This window comes from Pelecanus crispus, chromosome 6 (assembly GCF_030463565.1).
Source record: "Pelecanus crispus isolate bPelCri1 chromosome 6, bPelCri1.pri, whole genome shotgun sequence".
Classification (NCBI taxonomy): domain Eukaryota; kingdom Metazoa; phylum Chordata; class Aves; order Pelecaniformes; family Pelecanidae; genus Pelecanus; species Pelecanus crispus.
In genome coordinates, this window is record NC_134648.1 from 54898978 (window position 1) to 54921317 (window position 22340).

Here is a 22340-nt window from a genome sequence, read left to right on the forward strand (position 1 = left end):
CTAACCAAAGTTAAAAAAAAAAAAAAAAATTGTCAGTTTTAGAGATTATGCTCAATTATAGATTGCACCTGAACTTTTCGGCTTTACAAGCATGGGGAAAAGCACTGATATATGCTGGACCTGCCCAAGACTGGCAGTGGTCATCTTCTCTATACTGAGTCTCCTCAATTTGTGGGCAAAATGTCTATAGCCATCAGCAGTGGAACTGCTGACCTCAGTTAAGGGGCAAGGAAATTCCATCTTAATCCAGGGACAAGGGAAGCGCAGGATCATTTTTCAGTTCCACTGTTTACTAAAAGCAGAGCCAAACTTGCTTCATTAGAGTTGCTACAGCAGCAGGAGCAGCAAAAGCAGAGACAGCTCATCTTTGGTCAGACACATTCCAGCCCCCTGCTTCCCTTCAAGATGTATCTGTTAGAGAAATAGTCCTTGACAGTAAGGGAAGCACTGTAGACCAGAAGACAAGGTGGGACTAAGCAGCAGAAAGGTGCTTTCTGCATCCCTGCTCACCCAGAAGCATTCCAGCCAAGTGAAGATGCAATTCCTTTGTTTTCTGCATCGCAAAGAGAAAGGAAAGGTTTTCCTCTTATTTCTACTATATATTTGCTCTAAGAAACTGAAATCTGCTTCTAGAAATAGAATCATTAAGCTAGGAATCCTTGAGGCAACTGTCATCTAATACTATAATCCCACCTGCTCTACCAATATGATGAAAGGGTCTTAAGGGAAGTAGCTTCCTTCCACTTTAGATAGGCGTGGGTCTCAACCAAGTACTCACACCTTTAGCCTTTTCAGCACAGAGTGGAGGACATGCCACCCTCTGCCTTAATTCTCATACCTAGGAGGAAAACAATATTCCATAAACAATATTGTACACAGAACACTCAACACGTGCTTTTCCCTGTGAAGCATGATGTACTTCATCTTGGGAAATATTTTTTAAAACTTGTATGCAAAAACATGAGAAGCAGCAGCTTGTATCATTCTAATCAAAATGTTTAGAAGAACACATGGACATATAACTACACATATTGACATAGGCATACCAGGCTTAAGAGCAATCCAGCCACCCTTTTCTTGTTGGTGCATCCATGCTTTCCAGCCTCTTGCTCCTTTTTCTCCAATTCGTGGTTCTCCACTATCCCAAAAGGGTTCAAAGAATTCCACCTGTTGTTTTGGGCAGGGAGAACCAAAATAAAACACAGAGGAAAATAATTTTTGCTGACGTACAAACACTACCTGGGTCAACTTCGCTTTTCCAGACCCTACAATCACTTATCTGGGTGCAACTTCTGTATCTGAAGACTTTGTTAGATGCTGCTTAAGAATCAGCAGGAACAACTGACTACTTCAATTATGCCTGTGGCTCAGCAGGACTGTCATCAGCTCTTCCCATGAACAAAGATTGTTTTTAAAACGTATTAGGCTTTAAAGAAAGCCAAAGACTTTTGTTCCAAATGTCCTATACAGATCCTTCAAGGATAAGGATCCAAAGTCCCCAGGATGTGGCTTTTGGAAACGAAATGTCCCCTCCTCCCTATCTTCCATGGGACCATGAATAACTTGGCTAATGGAATGATAATTCAAACAATCATACACCTATGGTCAAATCAAAATGTTACAGTTGGACATAAATATGACTGGACTGAGGACAAGAGGAAAAGACCAGTAAGGTCTTTCTTCTCTCAGGTTTCAGGGTGGTCAACAACTTCAGGGCACTTTCCAGTAAATAAGAAGTCCAGGGTTCTGGTCCCGACTTTGTCACTGTCTGTATGCAATCTGTCATCTTTAGATTCATCAATTCTTCCCCTGCTTTGTGTATACTTAGCTATAATGACCATCTCCCTCCTGTTATATGTTTTTGCTGTGTATCAAACATTGGTTTGGACATTGAGATGTGACTTAATACAAATATTAACAATAAGATTTACTCTAAGAAAAATCAAGCGTCAACATATCAGAAAATGCAGGGCTTAATGGCAACTGCAAAATCTAATTCTGCCCCTTATGGATTTATTCTTTGCTCCAAGTGAGAAAGAGAACTGTGGAAACAGTACGGAAACAAGTAATTCAAGACTGAGTCATAATGCTTCTGGAAGAGGGCAGAATGTGCGATCAGCTGTAAATCTGGCATTTGCCTATTTTCAAGAACTGCACTTCCCAAACTAAACACTGTCCTTTTAAATAGAGGTTCCTTTCCATCCTGCTTGCTTAAGAGAGTTTTTAAACACTACAGATTTCTGTCCTCTGTGGCAGCCCAGCTGCGTAACTGGTGGCCCTCCCTACCACTCATTAAAAAGGAAGCAGCTCCTGACAATTCAGTGGGATGATGCTATACCGGCAACAGCCCCCTCTAAATATTAACTTAACTGATTATTATTAAGGTGCACGCCCAACATTCTCCTCAGCAAATCAACAGAAAAAGTGATTTAGTACTTTAACAGAATAAACTGAATGGAATCTCATTGATCAAATACAAGATACTCTAAAGCATGAAGGTGTTCCTAATGCAGCCATCAAAGAATTACTGAAAACAGCAGAAAACAGAGAAGCTTAGAAAAGTTTACAAGAACTGTCTAGAACAGAAAGAGATTATAGGTCCTATCAGCTTTCTCCATCAACAGCAACAAAACAACAACAGTTTTGGGGAAAAGAAGCAGGGGAAGTGCTAACTAGACACAGACACGGGTCAGCCAGCTCATTTTTTTCCATCTTTAATTAGTAAAAAAAGAAGACATGAAATGACTGGTTATCACATTTCTATTATATATAGTAGAAGCAGCCATTTGACATGTAGCTCCAGAGGACCCACAAGCATTTTTCCAATGCAAGCATCACCTTGAAGAACTGCAAAGTAAGTTGTGATTCAAAATACTTCCCTATGTCCTTAAAAATTCATCAACATTTTTCTGTTACAGCATTCTCTGTAATGCACAAGGACATACACTCATTTAAATGGAAATTGCTACCTGTCCTCTTGTTGGCAGATCTTTCACACTGTCAGGTTTAAAGAAGGTGAAGTCAATCAGAGCCTGAAACAAAGATACTGCTTTCTCAGAATGGCCAGCCTGTCTCAGAAAGTGGCACTGCTGAATAAATATAGCTGTAAAGTAAAGAAGATAACATTTTAATATTTGAAATAAATCTTGTTGCAAGTATTTTATTACAGCCCACAAATATCCAAAAGACATACATGAAGTGCTGTAGAGCATAATTGTTTTGGAACGGTATCAAAATCCAAAGCACAGGGAGTAACTAGCATAAATGCATGTCAAAAATATAGTTCAATTAACTTTAAGACCTCTCGCTTTTAAATGCAACAAAGAGATGACTTTTCATTCGTGCCATACATGCACTGTCCTTGTTGATGAATAGAAGTTATATGCAATGGTCCCAACTCCAGTTTATCCAACATCTGTCAGAGTAGGTCATAGCCCTCTCTGAAGATGCTGGGCATTATTACAATATTACAATTACAATGACAATCACACAGTCAGTGATTACAACAAAAATCTTTTTTGCCTCATTTTTGCATGAGATAGTTACATTGGTAATATGTTGGTAATATACCATTTTCATTCCAACTGTGATTTGCACTTTCTTTTCCTTTACATAAGAACACAGTTAAGAGAAGTCCGGTCTTTTGGTCAAAGCATTACTGCTTGAAAGTAGAGAAGACTCCTATCCGTTGCTCTTCAACAAATTATTTCTGTAATCACTGCCATATCGCTACTACACACTGAGCCTCAAGTCTCAGCTTAAAAAGCAAAGCAAAACCCCAGTTTTTCTGTTCATGTATTTGCAATGAGAGTCTTAAATGAAAGAGCTAGAGAAATAACAGGTATTATAAACACCTCTATTACTAGGCAGTTCAAGGACATTTCAGAGACATTCCATCATGCCAAATTACACTCAAGTCTTAACAAAACAGTGGCTGTTCACAAATCAAATTGCTTTAAATCATAATCTTAATTGGCTTGCAAAAACACCCAAAACTTAAATAATTCATTGACAGTTTTGAAAACAGTTCTTCAAAAACTATTGTTTCTTCACTAAATGCATTGGCTTTGAAAGGTTTTAAACAACCAAAATATTTAAGTGTCTAGATACAAACATGTAACAACATAGGTTAGCATCAATTGCTTCTAACGATCATCTTATTTTTTTAATACTAAGAAGTGGCAAATGATTCACTCCTTTTACCTGTATTCAGATTTACACCAGATGTGTGCACATAAAAATTTGAATTCAGCTAGAATACACAAACTAGACATTTCATCCAGTTTTGCTGCAAAGTCAATGATTGTTTCTGGTAACAAAGACTCTGAGATTTCTGAAGCTATTTCAACAACAAAAAGTACATTTAAGTACATAATAGAATCCTCCAAAGTATTTTAACCAGTTTAGGCACTGTGTCCAACTGACACTAAGTTGTCCTTTCCTAGTTTCTCAGATTCAGACAGATGAACTTTGATTAAAACGGTCTGAATATAGAGAAAATCTCATCAGGACTTGGTGCCAAACTGGAGCCAAAACCAATTTATAGCATAAGTTTTTCTGCATGATAAAAAAGAAAAAGATATTTGAAGAAATGCAAAGATCAGCATTTTCTTTGTGGTAAAAGCTGAAAACAATACATACTTAATTCAGTCCATGATGTTAAGACACTTCTGCAGCTGAACTGACCTAAAAGATAAGGATGTTTCTCCCCAACCAGTAGGTATAATTTGAAAAACAGGACTCCCTTTCCACAGCAAAATTTGAGAATGCTTACCTTCATCTGCTTTATATTAACAGTTCCCAGCAAATTTAAAATATTACAAATACTACTCTCAAAATTTAAGTAAAAAATTTTCCTGGTTTCAGCTGAGATAGAGTTAATTTTCTTCCTAGTAGCAGGCATAGTACTGTGGTTTGGATTTAGTAGGAGAATAATGCTGGTAACACACTGATGTTTTAGTTGTTGCTAGGTAGTGCTTACACTAGTCAAGGACTTTTCAGCTTCCCATGCTCTGCCAGGTGCACAAGGAGCTGGGAGGGGGCACAGCCAGGACAGCTGACCCAAACTGACCAAAGGGCTACTCTATACCATATGACGTCATGCTCAGTATAGAAACTGGGGGGGGTTGGCTGTGGGGCAGTGATTGTTGCTTGGGGATGGGCTGGGCATCGGTCAGCAGGTGGTGTGAATTGCATTGTGCATCACTTATTTTGTATATTTTTTTTATTATGATTATTATTATTATTACTACTTTCTCTTCCTCTGCTATCCTATTAAACTGCATTTATCTCAACCCACAGGTTTTACTTTTTTTTTTTCCAATTCTCTTCCTCATCCCACCAAGGCGGGGGAGGGTGAGCGAGTGGCTGTGTGGTGCTTAGTTGCCAACTGGGGTTATGCCACAACAAAACTGAGCTATAATTTTAAATTAATTTTTACCTGCTTTCTTAAATTTAATGGTTTTTAAACACACACCCACCTTTTTCCAAGCAGATAGCACTGTGTACTGAATTGAACACTAGATGGCATAGTCCAACACTATTTAAAATTAGTTCTTGCACATTGTCATTAGCAAAGGTCAAAGGTTGAAGATATAAGCCTACCATACATCTACACTGCTACTCACCTCATAATTAATTTGTGAAACTCTTTGTATATTTATCTTAAGGAACAATTTGGTAATCTTCCTAATAAGTACACTGTCACTTCAAATTCAGCCCAAAAAGTAGATGGTTACAGTAATTAAAAAAAAAAAAAAAAAATCTCAGATCAAAAAGTCTCCCCGCTGGAAATTTCTCCACTCCTATCATTTGAATTCCAAAGGCGGGGGGACAGACCCCAAACCAAAACACAAAACCCTCATCAGTGTTCATAAACAAGTCACTGTAATCTTAATACAGAACAAGACATTAAGAGTGGAACAGAAACACAAATAAAGTTGAGTTAATTTTCATTTTAACCTATCTATAGACATTGCCAGCAAACAAGTATTTTGAAAAATGTCAATCTAATATAGTTAACTAGTTAAAGAAACTCCATTAAAAACCAAATTTCTCATAGCACCTGACAAACAGTATGTAATGAGTCAAATGTGTTCTGTGCAGGGAAACAAAATGAAAGGAAAACCTTCCTGCTTGAAAAAACAGATGTTGAATAAAACATTGGTCCTGAGAATCATTCATTGTGGTTAGCGTACAAAGTGACTGAAGTGTTGGAAATTAGAGACAGTAGAAGCAATTGGAAGATATCAGGCAGTACAATATCCACCTGCCAGCACAGGATTTTTTCTTTACAGCACTTTTTCCAGTGCTTGATCCAAGATGAATCAACCAAAGACCGTAAGAGATCTGAACACCTGAAACTAATTTGTAACCCAGCATCTCAATCTATAAGTCCAGACTGGATATTGCATAATAGATAGCATCATTGCTCAAACAGCAATTACAGCACTTCGATAAAAATAGAAGTTCCTTGGACCACACATGAAGAAATGCAGACTGCTTCATAATAGTCTCCTCTAGATTTAAAAAAAAAATTAAAAGGAGAAAAAAAACCCCAAACATATTCATGGTGACACTATTATTTCCCCCTCCTCAGTGTATTCATAGATTAATAATCACAATGACCCCCCAAGGTAGAGAAGCAAAACTGAAATGGGATAGGTTAAGTCATTTAGCTCCAAATAAATTTAACTGAGCATGAACGCGTTTCTTCCCTGGATCCAGCCCAGCATCCTAACCATCTGACTAATCTTCCTTCCAGGGATAATTATATAATAAATTAAAAGTGGTAGATATATGCATACAATAAATACAAAAGGCATGATCACATGGTATTACAGTTCAGAATTCTCCATCTATGAACTGGGATGCTCAAGAAAATTTCACATCAGACTTCCCATGCCCCTTCTCTTTTCTGGATTAAAGTAATTAACTATAAAACTTTTGAACAAGAGATAATTGTTTCTTTCACAATCTAACCTTTTTTTTAAATAAACACTTTTCAAAGATAAAAGCACATCTCTTGGCTGTTGGCTGCAATTCTCCAGCTTTGACGTTTGTACTGTAAACTGCTCAGCACATTAGACTTTACTGGATGTTACATCACAAACTCTCTTGGGGAAGAAGAGCATCTGCTATATCCATATTTGGTTGGAATAGCTGCTTTAAGTCTTAGCTAAGAAATCAGGATGCCAGACATTTTGAAGTGAATAAAATCTTCCTGTAATACATAGGAAAGTCTATTCTTATAGAGGATGTAGTCAACTCCTATGAAGACCATTCTTACCATTGAATAGAAATAGAAAGAACCTTACCTAGCATAGCTTCTTCTGTGCCAGGCAGTAGAGGATGTGACACCATACTGCCATCCTGTACAGCTGCCAATGTAGTCAAACATTTTCCATAGAGACTATTGATTTTTGAAACAGAAAAGGTAGTGAACTGACTTTGACAGAACAGGAGATATTTCTTCCACAGCTCTGGATTATTGGGATGTAAAAAAATGAGCTTCTGCCATTCTTTGATCAAAGCTGGTGGTTCCCAGAATTCTGTGCAAAGCTTCAGCCTGGCGAGTTTCAGATCAACATTACTTGGATTGCTTTCAATTGCCCTCTCTAAAATAGCCAGTTTCTTTTCTAAGATTAGCTTCAGTGATTTTCTTCTTACTTCCTGCTCTCCTTTACTGGCATAAGGGCTAGGCCCTCTCATTAATTCATCCTTAAAACAAAAGAAAAATCATGACATTAGGAAGAATCATCACTAGAATCACGAGAAGAACGCTGACATTTGTGAAGATGAATTAACAGCTCATTCTTCACCAGTAGGAGATACACAGTCTTAAACAAATGAAACTGCAATATAATGTTCATGTATTTATTACTTATAATATGCAATTAGGTCTCTTAGAACACATACCTGAAAAGAAACAAATTCCATCCAAGCATTAATATCTCTTGGATTTTCTCTGACTTTCTTGTTATGTTCTTCCACTTTTGTCATTAGAATGGAGTTAATGTTTACCCCAGGCTCTTGAACTGTTTGCTGCATATTCACAGGCTCGTGGTCTGCACTCTTGCACCCTTTTCCTTGTAGCCACACTGTAGTTGATGGATCATAAATCCCAAGAGGATTTACCTCCGTTGTGTCAGAAGGATCATCAGTTTCCATTTGGAAAACTGGTATAAAAGCAGTTGGGTCAGACGGAGAACTTTTATTGCAAACAGGAATCCCATCTGTGTTCAGCATCTTCACATTGTTCTTTGTGAAGTAGCGCTCAGGTCGCCTCTGTAATTGCTTCTTTTTTGATGCAGAACTGTCCCAGGTTATACACTGTTTCTTTGCATCTATGCCAAGACAGGACTCTCCTCTCCTTTTATATCTTAGAAGGAAAAATACAATTAAACATCTTCTAAAATACATATTAGAAAAGATGCCTCCTTTTTAAAAGAAAGCATGGAAGAAATACTTCAAATTGATGCAAATAATGTATGCATAGACCTTCAAAAGTTTAAAAACTTCGTAACTTTCTCCTTATTTAAGACTTCAATTTATGTCTATTTTCAATGTCATAACAATTTTTATTATCATTCTAAGTTTCCTCTGAGTTCAACAATATCTGTCATACTCAGCAGAAGAAAAATTTTTTTTCCTCCTATCACTTCAAGCCATATAGACAAACCTGGAGAAAGAACAAGAGACAGCATTATTTAAGGCTATTTATATTTGCTTATTTTAAACTGAAAAGTCAGATACCAGTAGTTCAGTCTGGTAATATCTTTCTGTATCCCCAAGCCTCTATCCATTTTATATGCCAAGAAGTGGGGGGGTGGGGAACGGGGTGGAGAGGAAAGAGACCAGGTTCATAAAGGCCACAATAATCCTATGGATTATTAAAGGAAAACACCATCCTAAAATATTACCAAGAAGTCATTTCAGTGGCAGACATAGTGATAAAATAACACTTTTCATCTCAAACAATAGCTGACAATCCAAAGGTGGCAGAAAATTGGAATGGATCATAACCAGGCAATTTTACTGCAAAGGTATATACACTACAAAAATAAAACCCACAAATCCTCCCTCCTCCACAAATAATTACTTTTTATATATAGTAAACAATTTTCCCTGTGAACATCATGAAGCAAGTGTACATACATAATGCACAAGACCGGTGTAGGCTCCTTTAAATGGGCTTCTCCGTTAATGCGGGGAAATGTTCTGAAGGGTCACCATAGTACCAGTAACCCGCTAAGGATGTTGAACATGCAATTTGATCTAGTCATCCGACATGTAGCAATGCCTCAGACAGATACCCTTTGGCACAACGTCTGGGTGATCTATCACAGAATCTGTTTGCTAAGAAAGTATCTGTACCATTTTTTTGCAAGGTTATCAAACTACTCAAGTAAGTCAACCTGTTGGCAAATCTAGTATGAAATAATCAGTACCTTCACTTCCCTTTCAGACACAGAAACAGAACAACAGAGATTAAAAGGGGCAACCTCCCAAAGACGATCTATAACAGAACCTGGGATTTCTGACCTCAAAACCATGCTTTTGCATCTGCCCCACACTGCCACCTCCAGATGGCAGTTCTACAAGTTCACATGCCCAGTCTACTACACAGACAATGTTTTTAGAAAAAAATGAAAATCATGCACTTTATTCCCATTATTTCATGGCATCTTTTGCCTTTTAAAATATTTCTGCCCAATGCAAAGTCAAATTTTGAAATAAACCATTCAGTTAACTTATTTTCTCATCTTCTACATAAAACTCCACAGCCAGACTCAAGTTAATGATTCTTGAGATAGTGACTCTGTGATAGTCTGAATACCATAGAAACCAACATATTGTACCTTGCTATGTCCCCTCGATACAGGGATTTGTAGGCCCAGTTTGCAGGGTCTGGTTTCTTGTCTATTCTGAAGGTTTCTGCTGTGAAAGCCTGGATATCATCAAGCCAAACAAATCGATTGCTGGTAAGATCTGATGTTTTCTTATCTAGACTGAAGAAAAGGAGAAGAAGTATATTCCAAACATTGGTGGCTATATTCAGCATTTACAAAAGCCAGAAAACATTGCATTTCTGTAGTTCATAATAATTTAATTTACTCAAAGTCACGGTACATGATCTATCATCGCAAAGTCAGTCACACACTGGGAAAGAAACAACTAGAAATACACTAATAGGGCCATCAAAACAAGACACAAACACTCCTTGCACTTCCAAAAATTAGATTTAGGATTATGAAATTAATTGCTTGGTAAACTATAATCTAAAAGCCATATATTACTACTTTTAAGATTTATGTTTTTCTTAATTGTAGCATCTTACTAAAAGAGGATAACCTGTAAGAGGATTATGTTGATTAGCTGTAATTACACCCATGGATTTGACAAAATAGTGTGCAAAGGGCTTTACGGATTACAGTTACACAAATGAACTTAAGTGGAAGTTGTCACCTGTCTCCAAACTGAACTTGCAGTCTGAATTCATGTTACTAATATGTAACTTAGTAAATGAGTTTTATAGTCTTGAGAAGCTTTCTAAAATTTCACAAGACCTGTTGCATTTAGAGCAATTTTGTGGTTCAGGTTTCAAAAACAGTCTCCTGAAAACTCAATATTCTCTCAGTATCAACAACTTATGGGAAGAAGTGAAAATAGACATGCTGAGAGAACTTCAACCCTTTCATCTGGGCAAAGCACTGGCTGGTTGGCCCAGTCTAGCAGACAGCTGATGAACCAGGTTCAGCACTTAAGTCCATTCCGTCCAGCCCAGTCACCCGTCCAGCAAAGGCAAGAGTGACTGGGCAGAGCAGAATAGTCTTAGCATCCCAATGATTTTTACTGTCCTTCCTCAGAGCCAAGTAGGCCTTCACCGTCACAAGCTAACAAAAGAGTCTTCATACGGGAGGTGGTGAAGGTGGCTAGAGGCAGCAGACAACTCCTCCAGTACCACTGCTACTCTTCCACAGGGAAACAATGTTAAGAGCCCTTGGCATAGACACATGCCCACAAGCCTACGCTCTCAGCTCCTGGTAAATCTGCCTTGGGAAAAGTAGTAAATTGGGTGAAAGTCAAGGACTGCCTGGACTGTACCAAGCTGTAACAACAATTTCTCAATGCCACCAAATCCTCACTCTGCCCCCAGGAGCAGCTGCAGTGCTGTGAATTAGAGCCAGAGCTGCTGATGCTGAAGAAAAAACAGGAACTAGGGAATCAGAGAGGCAAAATGGCTGCTCAAACTAGCGAACATGAGAAATAGGGAAAGGTGACTTACACAGCCAGTTAGATAGGGCCACTTTGAATGGAACAATCAAAAACCAACAGATTGAGAAAAACACAGATAGGTATGCCAAACCTGAATACCCAGTGTGTTCACAGAACCTCTTTTACTGCTCAAAGATCATGCTAGTCACTAGATACCTATTTTCTTGTTCCATATAAAAATGACACCTCCACTAATTACACAGTACTCTAGAGCTCCTGGAATTAACAAAAAAGATCTAGCAAACCAATTTCAGTTGTTCAAACACTCATCTAGATGTACCATGAGCAAGAAGTACAAAGCATACAACAATAAATGGCTGAACATAAATGTTAAATCGTACAACAAACTTTGTCTTAATATGAAAAAAAAAAAAAAGTCAATGTTAACTGTGTCAGGAGGAAGTTATACCACAAGACAAACACAGCTGTACGTTAAGACTTTTGCACTAATTAAGAATAACGTTTATAGCAATCCCTCTCCAAACTCTCCCAGTAAATCAAAGATCCATGAAAGGAAACAAGATGCTTACAAAAACTCAACATAAGCCTCTACCTGTCTTGAAAAATACACTTCATTACCGCCATACCATGCTTTGTTCTGCAGAATGTACTATACACAGAATATTTTAGTCACAGTTTTTCAAATATAATTAAACGAGTGTTTCTAATTCTATTTTCATTGCTCTGAATGCAGGTTTAGTCATACATAGCTTAGAAAAAATTACGCACCAGTGGCAAGAATTTAATTCATGAAGTTGAACAGACGAGTACAAGAACACAATGAATTTACATCTTGCATAGCATTAATAAATACATACTTTGCTTCTGCTTCTTTTTCGTGATTTCTGCCACTTCTTACAGTTTTGTCCTTGATACGCTTAGTGTCCAGGTCCGATTCGCTGCTACTGGAGTCCCCTCTGGTTTTCTTTTTTGTCTTCTTAGAGTGGTGATGCTTTTTCTTTTTCTTTTTCCTTTTCCTACTTGACTGTTTCAGACTCTCATCTGTATCACTTTCCTCTGACAACTCTGATCTTGAAGTAGTCCTGCTTGGAAACAAGTGTATATATATCTATATATCTAAGTAGTAAAACTGTAAAGAAATATCACCATAAGAAAGTTCAGAATCATTTTACTCTTTACCTTTATTCTCTCTATATTTTTGGAGAAGAGAGTTAGCAGCAACACATATAATGAAAGTGGTACCAATTTGCATTAAACAACAACTATATTTTTTCAGCTGCTGGAATTACTGACAACGAGTAAAGTTTTAATTGTCAAAGGCATTTTGATGTGTGATCTGTATAAATACCCATTTGTTATCATCGCCAAATTAAAGAAGGTGACTGAGCTGATAAAATTTCCTAACTTTGCTAAGACAACTTAGTTTAAGATAAAAGGATGAGAAATCTTTCAGGGTGACCTACAAAAGAAAAAAGTCCGCACTTTTTTTCCTTGTTTCTTTATGTTCTACATAAGAAATATAAAAAACATACTTTTAAAATAATTTCCCGATTAGAAATTCAAATCTTACCTCCCAAAGAACAATTTTTTATGACTACTGAACTCATGTTATCATATATTATAATGTAATAACAAACACTACATGCAACAGACAACTGACTTACTGAGAGACCACACAAAGGACGGACTTTTTTGACAAAACACACATATATGATTGTACAAACTACATACACTCCCACACTTAATGATCAAATGAAATAATGGAGGTCTTCTCTAACCCTTAATTAAAGCACAAGCTCTTTTTAAACAGTTTTTCTGGAATCTTTCAATAAAAGAAAGGAGTGACAAGTCTCAGTATTCCTAGTATGTCAGTAAAAGAAAATGCAGTGTTTCAGAACCAAGGCACCTCAGAAAATAATCTTACACAATTTATTTAAGGGCACTAAGACAAAAGAAGCTATGGGAGAACCATTAGCAGGCCTTTACAACACACACACACGCTCCCCCAAACCAAAAAATGAACCAAACCCCCCCCCAAAACACCAACTATGTTGGAGTAATTAATTTTTATTGATCTGAGAATGTACCCTAGTAATAGGCAAAAAGATCAAACATTTCTCAGTACACTATTTTTTGACAAATTCTTTTTGAAAGGTTAATGAAATGTGCCGGGTTTACTATGTCATTCTATCTGAATGGTGATTTTATAAATTCCTTGGTTTTATGACATTAAAGTCCTGAAAAGATTTGAAGAAATATAAGCAGTATATATGACTGATAAACAGAACAATGATTGCATTTCAATCACACAATACACATAAATGTAAGGATAAGTATACAAAAAGGCGTATTCAGCTGTGATTGTTATTATAAAGACATTCTCCATCATGACCACCAACAGTCATCCTAAACACAGGAGCTTGTATCAAATTAAAAGTGACTAAGTTTTTGAACTTGACAACTGCAACTTGATTCCACTAATTATTAAGTGTTAGTTATAGTGTAGATATGCCAAGTATAGCAACTATTCTAGTGAAGAACTAAACTAGTTCTTCAGCAAACGTGGCTGCTTAAAGCTCATTTTTGTAAAAGAATATAATCACCCACTTCAGTGGTCAGCATGTTTTACACAGCCGCACAATTTGATACATGTAATATTTCATTAATTCACATCTTCAACTACTTTTTAAAAAGTAAAAAACTCGACTGTGAAATGGCTGACTGAACCAGTTTTCACAGAGAAATCACAAAGATGATGCTTAATCTTTATATTATTTCAAGGGTCAGTTAGGACATTCAAAAGCTAATGAAGAATCATGATCACTCCGTTCCCTTTCCATTCTGACATAACAATGATTTAAATGCAGCTGTGATAAAAAGAAAATGGGAATGTAATCGCATAAGTATAATTTCTCTTTATTTTAAGTTAAAGGACACGGAAGCATTATTCACGCTTTTATATATGACTCAGTTCAGGCCTTTTTAAATACTGAACAGTGGAATGAAAATCACCCCTAAAAGCTCCTGATTTTGGTCTCGCAAAACAAAAGATAAACAGGACATAAGAAAGAGGCTATTTTAAAAGATACTGAAGTATAGTCTACCTTATTAGTGGTGATTTTTCAGGGATGAGGTTTGTGACTTCTGTAGTGCGCTGATGCAGTAATAGTGCATCTTCTGTAGAGAAGCTTGGGTTGCTAAGCCAGTCCAATTCTGCAAGTAAAGAAAAGTGTGAGATCAATACAAATTAGCTTGCTGTGCTTTTTAAAGTTGGGAGTTCATCTAGTCAGCAGACAGCTAAATTCGCAGCAAATGTCACTAAGTCATGTGTAATAATTGAGCATATAGGAAGGCAGTCCATGAAGTTTCCATTTAGCAGAACACTAGGTTTTAATGAGATAAAATATTTAGGAGCTGGAACCTTCCCCTGACATCAATCTAAGCTTTAAAAACCCCATTGTATAATACTACTTTTAAGTTCATACTGAAAGCAGATAATACGTTTTATATGCTGCTATATACTTTAAAAAAAACCCAATCTGTCCAATATTAATTTTTACCATGTAAAATGTCTAACTTTATATATTTATATATTGTATAAAGATGTTATATATGCATAATTATATAAGATCTTATAGCTTGATATGTTTTATATTATATTATTATATACAATATATAATACAGATATTTACATATTTGACTTTAAAGACTAAAACTGAAAAAAATTAGAGAAAGACATAATTATTTGAAAGGTATAGTTAATGAATGCAATACAACTTACACAAACTTATAAAAATGTACTTTACTCACTGTATAGAAAATATTTTTAACATGATTTTATTGATAGGGACACCCATTACTGATAAGAATACTCAAGTGTTTTATACAAGGTCAAAACGTGTCACTGGATTCTCAGATCTTTAACCACTGAAATCATCAGGCTTTTAAATAGTGTGGAAAAAATGCTAATTAATGCTAATTTTTATGTATTAGTCAGCATTAAGTATTCTGCATCTAGACCTCAGCCATTTCAGTCATCAGATAAGTTCAGATACTGACAGGGTGTGGAGGGGGAATTTTTTGCCATAATTTTACTGATATTAATACTTCTATAACAATTTTCATAGAGATTTCATTTCTAGAATTCTTTTAAGTATGTGAAATTTTCTAACATATTAAATAACGAATGTTATTTCAATAAGCACAGAATTTAACATCAGCCTCTCCGGTGCCAGACCACAGGAGATGACAACAAAAGGAACAAATTTGGTCTCCCTGCCTGTTCTCCATGCTCTTACAACCATTTTTGCCTCGGTGTTCATCCTGTCACATGCTTCTCTCTGTGCTTTTGACTACACTGACCTCTAATCCTTAAATAGCATGAACCCATTGTCTGCCAAGCCATACATATCTCCTCCTTCTAAACTATTTCTTTCAGAAATAGCTCTTCATACCAAAATTCTTTCTTCCATCTCATATCCCTGAATTGTTGTTCACAAAAGGATTTAAAAATGGAGCAGGCTGCAAAACAGTTTGTTAAACCTAAGTTAACCTCATCAAGAAGTAAATACAATAAGCAAAGTTCCAGTTCACATTTCCCAAGAGACTGCCCCGGCAACCAAAGGCCCGGCAGGGAGGGCCACCTTCCCAGGTTTGACTTGCACCTCCACCTCTGTGCAGAGAAGAACCCACAATTCATGGCACTGTCAATACCAAAACACACTTCCCAGGAGCGCGCCAACCAACACGCTGCAGGACACTGTAATGCACCACTTCCCAGCTCACCAAAACGTAGGATGTAGATTGAAAAATAAAAATTCAGCTGTATAATACCTATGCGTGTTATTGCAACCTTTTGCCTGGCAATCAGAATCACCAAATCTAAGGCAAATACACTACCCTACTTTGCTGCAAATTAACATGAGGGTTTTTTTCCCCCTTTCAGGAAAATACTTCAGATATATTAATGTAAAATTAGCATAAAATTTGAAACCTTAAAACTGTGATCCTTACTTGCCTATTTAAAATATGATAAAAATCTACTATTTAATTTAAATTAATCCACCCTGGCACAAACACCTTCATTTTAAGTATGTGTCTATGATTCTAAAACTGTAAATCTACCACAAAGCATTCTTCCAAAACCTTTGGTGAGCTTAAAGGAGAAAGATTTATGCTGGATAATATGCAAGCAACATTTCACTTGCCTATCAAAATAATTATTCCCCTGCTGGGCAATAAAGTGTTATGCAACAATAAGTTAATTTCTTATTTCGATCCTGTAAGAGATGTATTAAGAACCAATATAAAATCAGAATTACTTCTTAGAAGAACTTCACTTAGTGTTTTCTATGAAACACCAAAACATTTCTCATGGATAATTCTGTAACCGCTACATATTTAAAACACACAGGAGTTAAATAAATTCATACACCTCATAACTGCATAGTCAAATTGGAGTTAATAATTCAATATATGTCATGCGGTATACTAAGTGCCACTTTACACCTGAGATTTTTGAGGTATATTTATTAAATGTGATATTGATTTTTTTTAAATTATTGTCTTCCTTATATTCAATTATTTCTGCTCATTTTGGTAATGAAGATGGTGTGTAAAGGAATGCAGGAGCAAACTACAACCCTACAACATTTTTCCACTGGTCACACTCTGGTCTTCCTTAAAACATGGACAAATTCAGAGAAAGCACAATGGACCAGAGCACTCCAGATTTCAGTAAATGCAACTGATCTGTGCATAAAGCCTATTATTTATCTAGAGAACTAAAGGAGACATTTAATTCCCTTAAAAAAAAAAAATCCATCTTTGTTTTGATTTGCATTGTATTGCCCAGATCCACCTAACAAACCAAAAAAATTTACTGGTTGGCAGACTCTCTGGTCTAAAGGTATATCAGCACAAAACTAATTTACTAGCCAGACAGATCTCCTTAAAATTATTGTATCTGTTGCAAAGACATACAAAATGTATCTAATTTGTCTTTGACCTGATCTCCGATAACATACTTCAGGCACAAAGATATTCTCTGTAGCCTTTGAGCTTCTCTTCTTTTTAATAAATTGTTTCCCTTTGTAATGTGTAATAAATCATTTACTAGTATTATTTTTTGGTAGAAATAAATTTATTGTAAGGTAGTTCTGTATTGTTTTTAAAGAATTTATGGTTCAAAAATCACTTGAAATATATTAATACTAATACTCATGACACTTAATAAAACACTGGGTTACTTTTTTTTAAAAAGTAAGCTTGAAGGCAGAATGAAGTTAAATAATTTGCCTTCAGTCATACAGAGTTGTTGATGACAAAATTCAGAATTCAAGACTTACAATATTCAGACCATTAAGAAAAAAAGTATAAGATGTTTAACTTCTAAGATCTTGATCTAAAGTCTTTTAAAATGCTGTATGCATCAAAACAGGCTTTTCATTGATTTGAAGAGCATAATATCAGGTCCTCCAAAGATTAATGCTTTTTTTTTTTTTTTATATTATTCATCAGTGTAAACACTTTAGATACAGACCAGCCCAAACTAGGAAAAAAAACCGTTTGCATACAAGTATGCTAAATTGTACAACCCTGAGCCTTATGGCATTACAGTGCCAAATAACTCCCAAATGGAGACACAGACCCTTAGCAGCACTAAGAGCTTCAGTCTTAAAAACTGAAAAACGGAAAGCAACTGATATATTTCTTTTTAAAATGCATTATTGATCACATTGACAAAATGAACAGAGAAGAAAATAAACGAAGCAGGAAAGCTCCAGCTGTTTTAGAAGACACAATAAAACATGGGGCTGACCAACCATACAAATTTCCCTGAGGTACAAAACACACTTTAAACAAAAGAGGCTACACCTGAACTGGCAGAAGAGTGGAAAGCAGTTATCTTTATATTTCTCTGTTTAAAAGGCTGTTCTAAGACCAGAACCACATTCCCTGCAGCTCACAAAAGGATGAAGCCTGATTTCTGAGTTCTGTCCTTTTACACTTTACCTTCACACTCCCCACTGCTGCCACAGCTTCAGGAATTATCTGGGTTCTCTAGACCCTTCTACAGCACTTTCCCACATCCCTTAATTATTGGCTGGGCAAATGCAGCCTGTGCTGTGTCAGATTGTCATCTCCAAAGACGTTTATTAGTTGGCTAACATACGTATGCTCATTGCCAAGCCCATCTATCCTGGTAACAGTTCAATTCATGTTACAGCCACTCTCTCAGCAGTAGCACTTTATCTAGATTTATCTTTTCTAAGCAAACGTAGATTTTCACAGACCTCCTCTACTTTTGCCATTTCTCTCTCCCACTACAACAAATTTGACTGAAAGGGTTAAAACTCCTGGGGAGGAAGAGAAAGATATTGAGTGAGTAGGCTGGCAGACAGCATGCATGAGATCCATTTCCATAGCAAATTTGCCTTAAATATAGCAAAATAATATCTATTATTGCCATTAACCATTAGAAACTAATTCCAAGACATTTTGACTTAACTTTACCTAAAAGTATCTGTTATTCCCTTACAGATGTGAAGTCACTCACTAACTTGGTGCAACATGATTACCACAGTGAGCACAAGCAGAATAAGGTTTATTTTTTATATTTTAAATTATTGTTTGGGGCCTCCAAGGAAAACTCACCTTGAGAAATGGAGTCATAAACACTAATCCCCTGACTGTGCCTGTAGCTTGGTTCTACCTGAGCAGATGAGATCAAATTGCTTTTTTAAAAAAACTGAAGACTCATACTGACTGCAAGAACCAACCCCTGTAGCACAGTCAATATGCCTCTGTGGATACACCAGGGAAATGTTTAGAATTCTCCAACTACAGTATTTTCTGAACAATTTAATCAAACTGACCTAATACTCTGGAAAGAACTGAACAATTTTTTTCCATTACACAACATGCAACTCCAAACCTCCTTATAAATAATCTCCAGTGAATCAGCTGGATACAAACATTTCAAACATCAAAATGCATTCCAAACTTTAAAACTCTACCTTTTCATTTTTCTTTGCTATTTTTTCTTGTCAGATGTCTAAAAAGTTTATCATTTTAGCAGGCCAGATTTATGTTCTTAAAGGACATAAAGAATAAAAGATATGAGACTTCTTTTGTGATAATATGCATGTACTTGTTATTGTCCTACTCTACCATCCACATTCATGAGCACAACCGTAGAAGCAATCCAGTGGCATTCTTTTTATACCTTCCCAAGCAAAAAAAAAAAAAAATTGAAAATTTACAGTGTATGTCTACAGAGACAATTTTTAAGAGTTAAATATTAAAAATTTACAGTGCATGTCTACAGAGACAGTTTTTAAGAGTTATGCAAAGACTTTCATTGCCTCTCAGAATCCTGAAGATCTGCTTTCAGCAAAAATCAGTGCATCGTCTTACCTATAGAATAGTTCAGACTGTAAATAATGCTGTGCATAATGCTTACTCCTGTGAGTGGGGTTAATTATTACCACTGCTCTATTCAGTACAGCTACTGATAAATTTGTAATTTGTCTTCTACCAAAAACTAATTAAGCTTGACAACATAATTGTAAGAAACCATATAGAAAATTACTTTGCGCTCTAGAGGTTGCTGCAACTCAGCAATCTAGCAGGATATGAAGACTGTACAGCAATACTTCAGTTTCAGGCAGCACTTATATTTATAAATGGTTTAGGAAGGTTTGTAAGAGTGAGAGACAGAGGTGGTCAGAGGAATGAAACATGGCCAGCGTATTTACATTATTACCTCAACTTTTACAATAAAACAATGAAGCAGTCCTAAACGACTGCAAAAGACACCTCAGTTTTGCGTATCGTGTTAAATACAACATACCCTGTGATCTCTGTATTATGATGGACTTTGGCTTCATATCAGCTCTGAGGAAAGAGAATCATTTATCAGAGAGATACCAAAGCTGCCCGGCAAGTTCTCAAGTTCTCACAAGCTGAATGTGTGAAATTTGATATATGCCACCATAAACGTGGTTCTGAGTTAATACTTAATTTTTATAACTTATACTGAAATGTGGTCATTAAAAACAAAGTACAACACTGGCTAAAACATAAAACAAACAAATGTTGTTCTTTAAAGTTTTGTCAATAATTCTCATACAAAAAACTTCCAGTAGACCAAAATGTAACTCATAAACAGTGCTAATAACTGAAATCTAGAGCCCAAAGTCAGTCTTAACATCTTTTTCTGTGTAGTTTGATCTTCCAGACAGGTGGTCTGTGGTGACATAGACTTCGCATAACAAACCTAAAGGCTAAATTCCCAGAGTTTTAAAATATAAGGAAGATCTTACTACTAGAGAATTTTACTGTAACCACTGCCTGGCAGAGCAGCTCCCCTCTTCCTAGAAGCTGTAATTTGGGATCTTACTACATCCACTATTCCCTCATTATATGGCATCCCTCATGTCATTACCAGAAAGGCTCCTAAACCTGGCTAGAACATCTCTGTACTGGCAGGCCGAGTATCAACAGCTGCAATACCATCAGGGGGTAATGCAGAACTGGTCAGAACAAGGAGCAAACCTCAGCCTGTATTGCTAAAAGCTTCAAAAAACTCACCACACTGACTGGACCAAATATACAAGAAATGTAGCCTAGATAAACACTTCTCTTTTTTTTCCTCTTTTTTTCTTTCCCCTTGCTGTGGTGTCTAGAGGATGGGCAGACTCAAGGGTGGTGGAAGCTGGCAAGCAAGAAGCGTAGTGCAAAACATCTCCCAGTAGAATTTATAAGTGTTGTGCATACTTCAGAGTTTGGCGATACACCAGATAGGGTTCTTTAGTCATTTAATAAAAGTATAACTTGCTAGAGAGCAACCATGACAGTCAAAGTGATAAAGTGAATCACAGCCTCACTCATGACCTCCCAAACAATATCTTTTACAACTAAAATTTGGCTTAATAAGCAAGGAAATGAGAAAACTTTTTAAGTTATCCAAGGCTAGCGGGGAGAAAAAAAAGGCGGCCTCGTTTTCTGCATAAAGTAAGCCTCCTCTACCACACACACAAAGTTAACATACGCGTATTTTTCAAAGATGCGTATTTCTACAGCATCTACCAGCAGATAGCTGGAAGCAAATCTGAACACACCTGAGAACCCGCCAATGAGAAGCCAGCACCACCTGCACGGGAACGTCCCTGTTTCGGGTTGTCCCGAAGCTACCTCACGGAAAGCAGCTTTATTGGCAGGGTACGAGAGCCTTATTCAAACGGGCCGCTGCGCGCCGTACGTACGCTCGCACCCTGCACGCCAGGGAGGAGCCCGGGCCGAGGGGCACGGCAGCCGCGCAGAGCGCACTCCGCGGCGGGGCTGGCCGGCCGGCCGCGCACCTCTGCTGCGCTCCACAGCCGCCGGAGGCGTTGGACGCAGGCCCCCGCTGCCGGGGCCCCGGGCCCCAGCGGCAGCACCGCCCGCGCCGCAGCTCCATGGTGGGCTGGCTGGCGGCCGGAGCGGGCCCGGCGCGGTGCAGAAGGCTCCGTATGGGGGCGACTGGAAGCGGAAGGGCTTCCCGAGGGCCGGGCCGCGGAGGGCTGTTGGGGAAAAGAGGGTTCTCCCAGGACTTTACCTTTCCTGGAGCCCTCGCTGCTGCCGGTTGGGGGCTCCCCGGGCTCGGCGGCACCGGCAAAAGCCGGGAACAGGGCCATGTCTCAGCTTACCGCCACTACTATCTGCCCGAACTGCCCCGCGGAGCGGCGGGGCAAGATGGCGCCGCGGCGCCGAGCATACTGGGAGGTGTAGTTCGCCCGCCCGACCTCCCAAAATGGCGGCGGGGCCCGGTGGCTGCTGGGGGAGGAAAGGTTCAGTGCTGGGGCGGCCGTTCCAGGCGTCCGCGTGTCTTGCGCCTCCCGCCGCCGGCACTGAGGGGACTGGAGGAGGGAGCTGCTGGGGTAAGAGGAAGGGATGAGGTTTCCACAGCCAGCCTTTCCTTCCCCACAGCCCTGCCTTCCGTCGTGAGGTTCACTGAGAGGGAACACCCGAGCAACATCTCCTCGAGACTGGAACGCTTAGCTGCGTAAAGGAGAATGTTGTAAGAAGCCGTGCTTCCTTTGTGTTAGTATCCACTGTAC

The 22340-nt window shown here is 37.8% G+C and overlaps 1 protein-coding gene across 1 annotated transcript in view; it reads right to left on the reverse strand.

Annotated features, from left to right (window-relative positions):
- The window catches only part of NRDE2 (NRDE-2, necessary for RNA interference, domain containing), a 33893-nt gene extending 11976 nt beyond the window's left edge, over nucleotides 1-21917 (reverse strand). The window contains exons 1-8 of the mRNA XM_075712124.1: nucleotides 21839-21917; nucleotides 14343-14451; nucleotides 12096-12320; nucleotides 9861-10010; nucleotides 7918-8380; nucleotides 7317-7719; nucleotides 2970-3103; nucleotides 1047-1167 (exon numbers count right to left, since the gene is read on the reverse strand). Coding sequence (XP_075568239.1) covers nucleotides 1047-1167; nucleotides 2970-3103; nucleotides 7317-7719; nucleotides 7918-8380; nucleotides 9861-10010; nucleotides 12096-12320; nucleotides 14343-14451; nucleotides 21839-21917 — 1684 coding nt within the window. The remainder of the gene's footprint in view (nucleotides 1-1046; nucleotides 1168-2969; nucleotides 3104-7316; nucleotides 7720-7917; nucleotides 8381-9860; nucleotides 10011-12095; nucleotides 12321-14342; nucleotides 14452-21838) is intronic.
- Nucleotides 21918-22340: the final 423 nt, after the last annotated feature.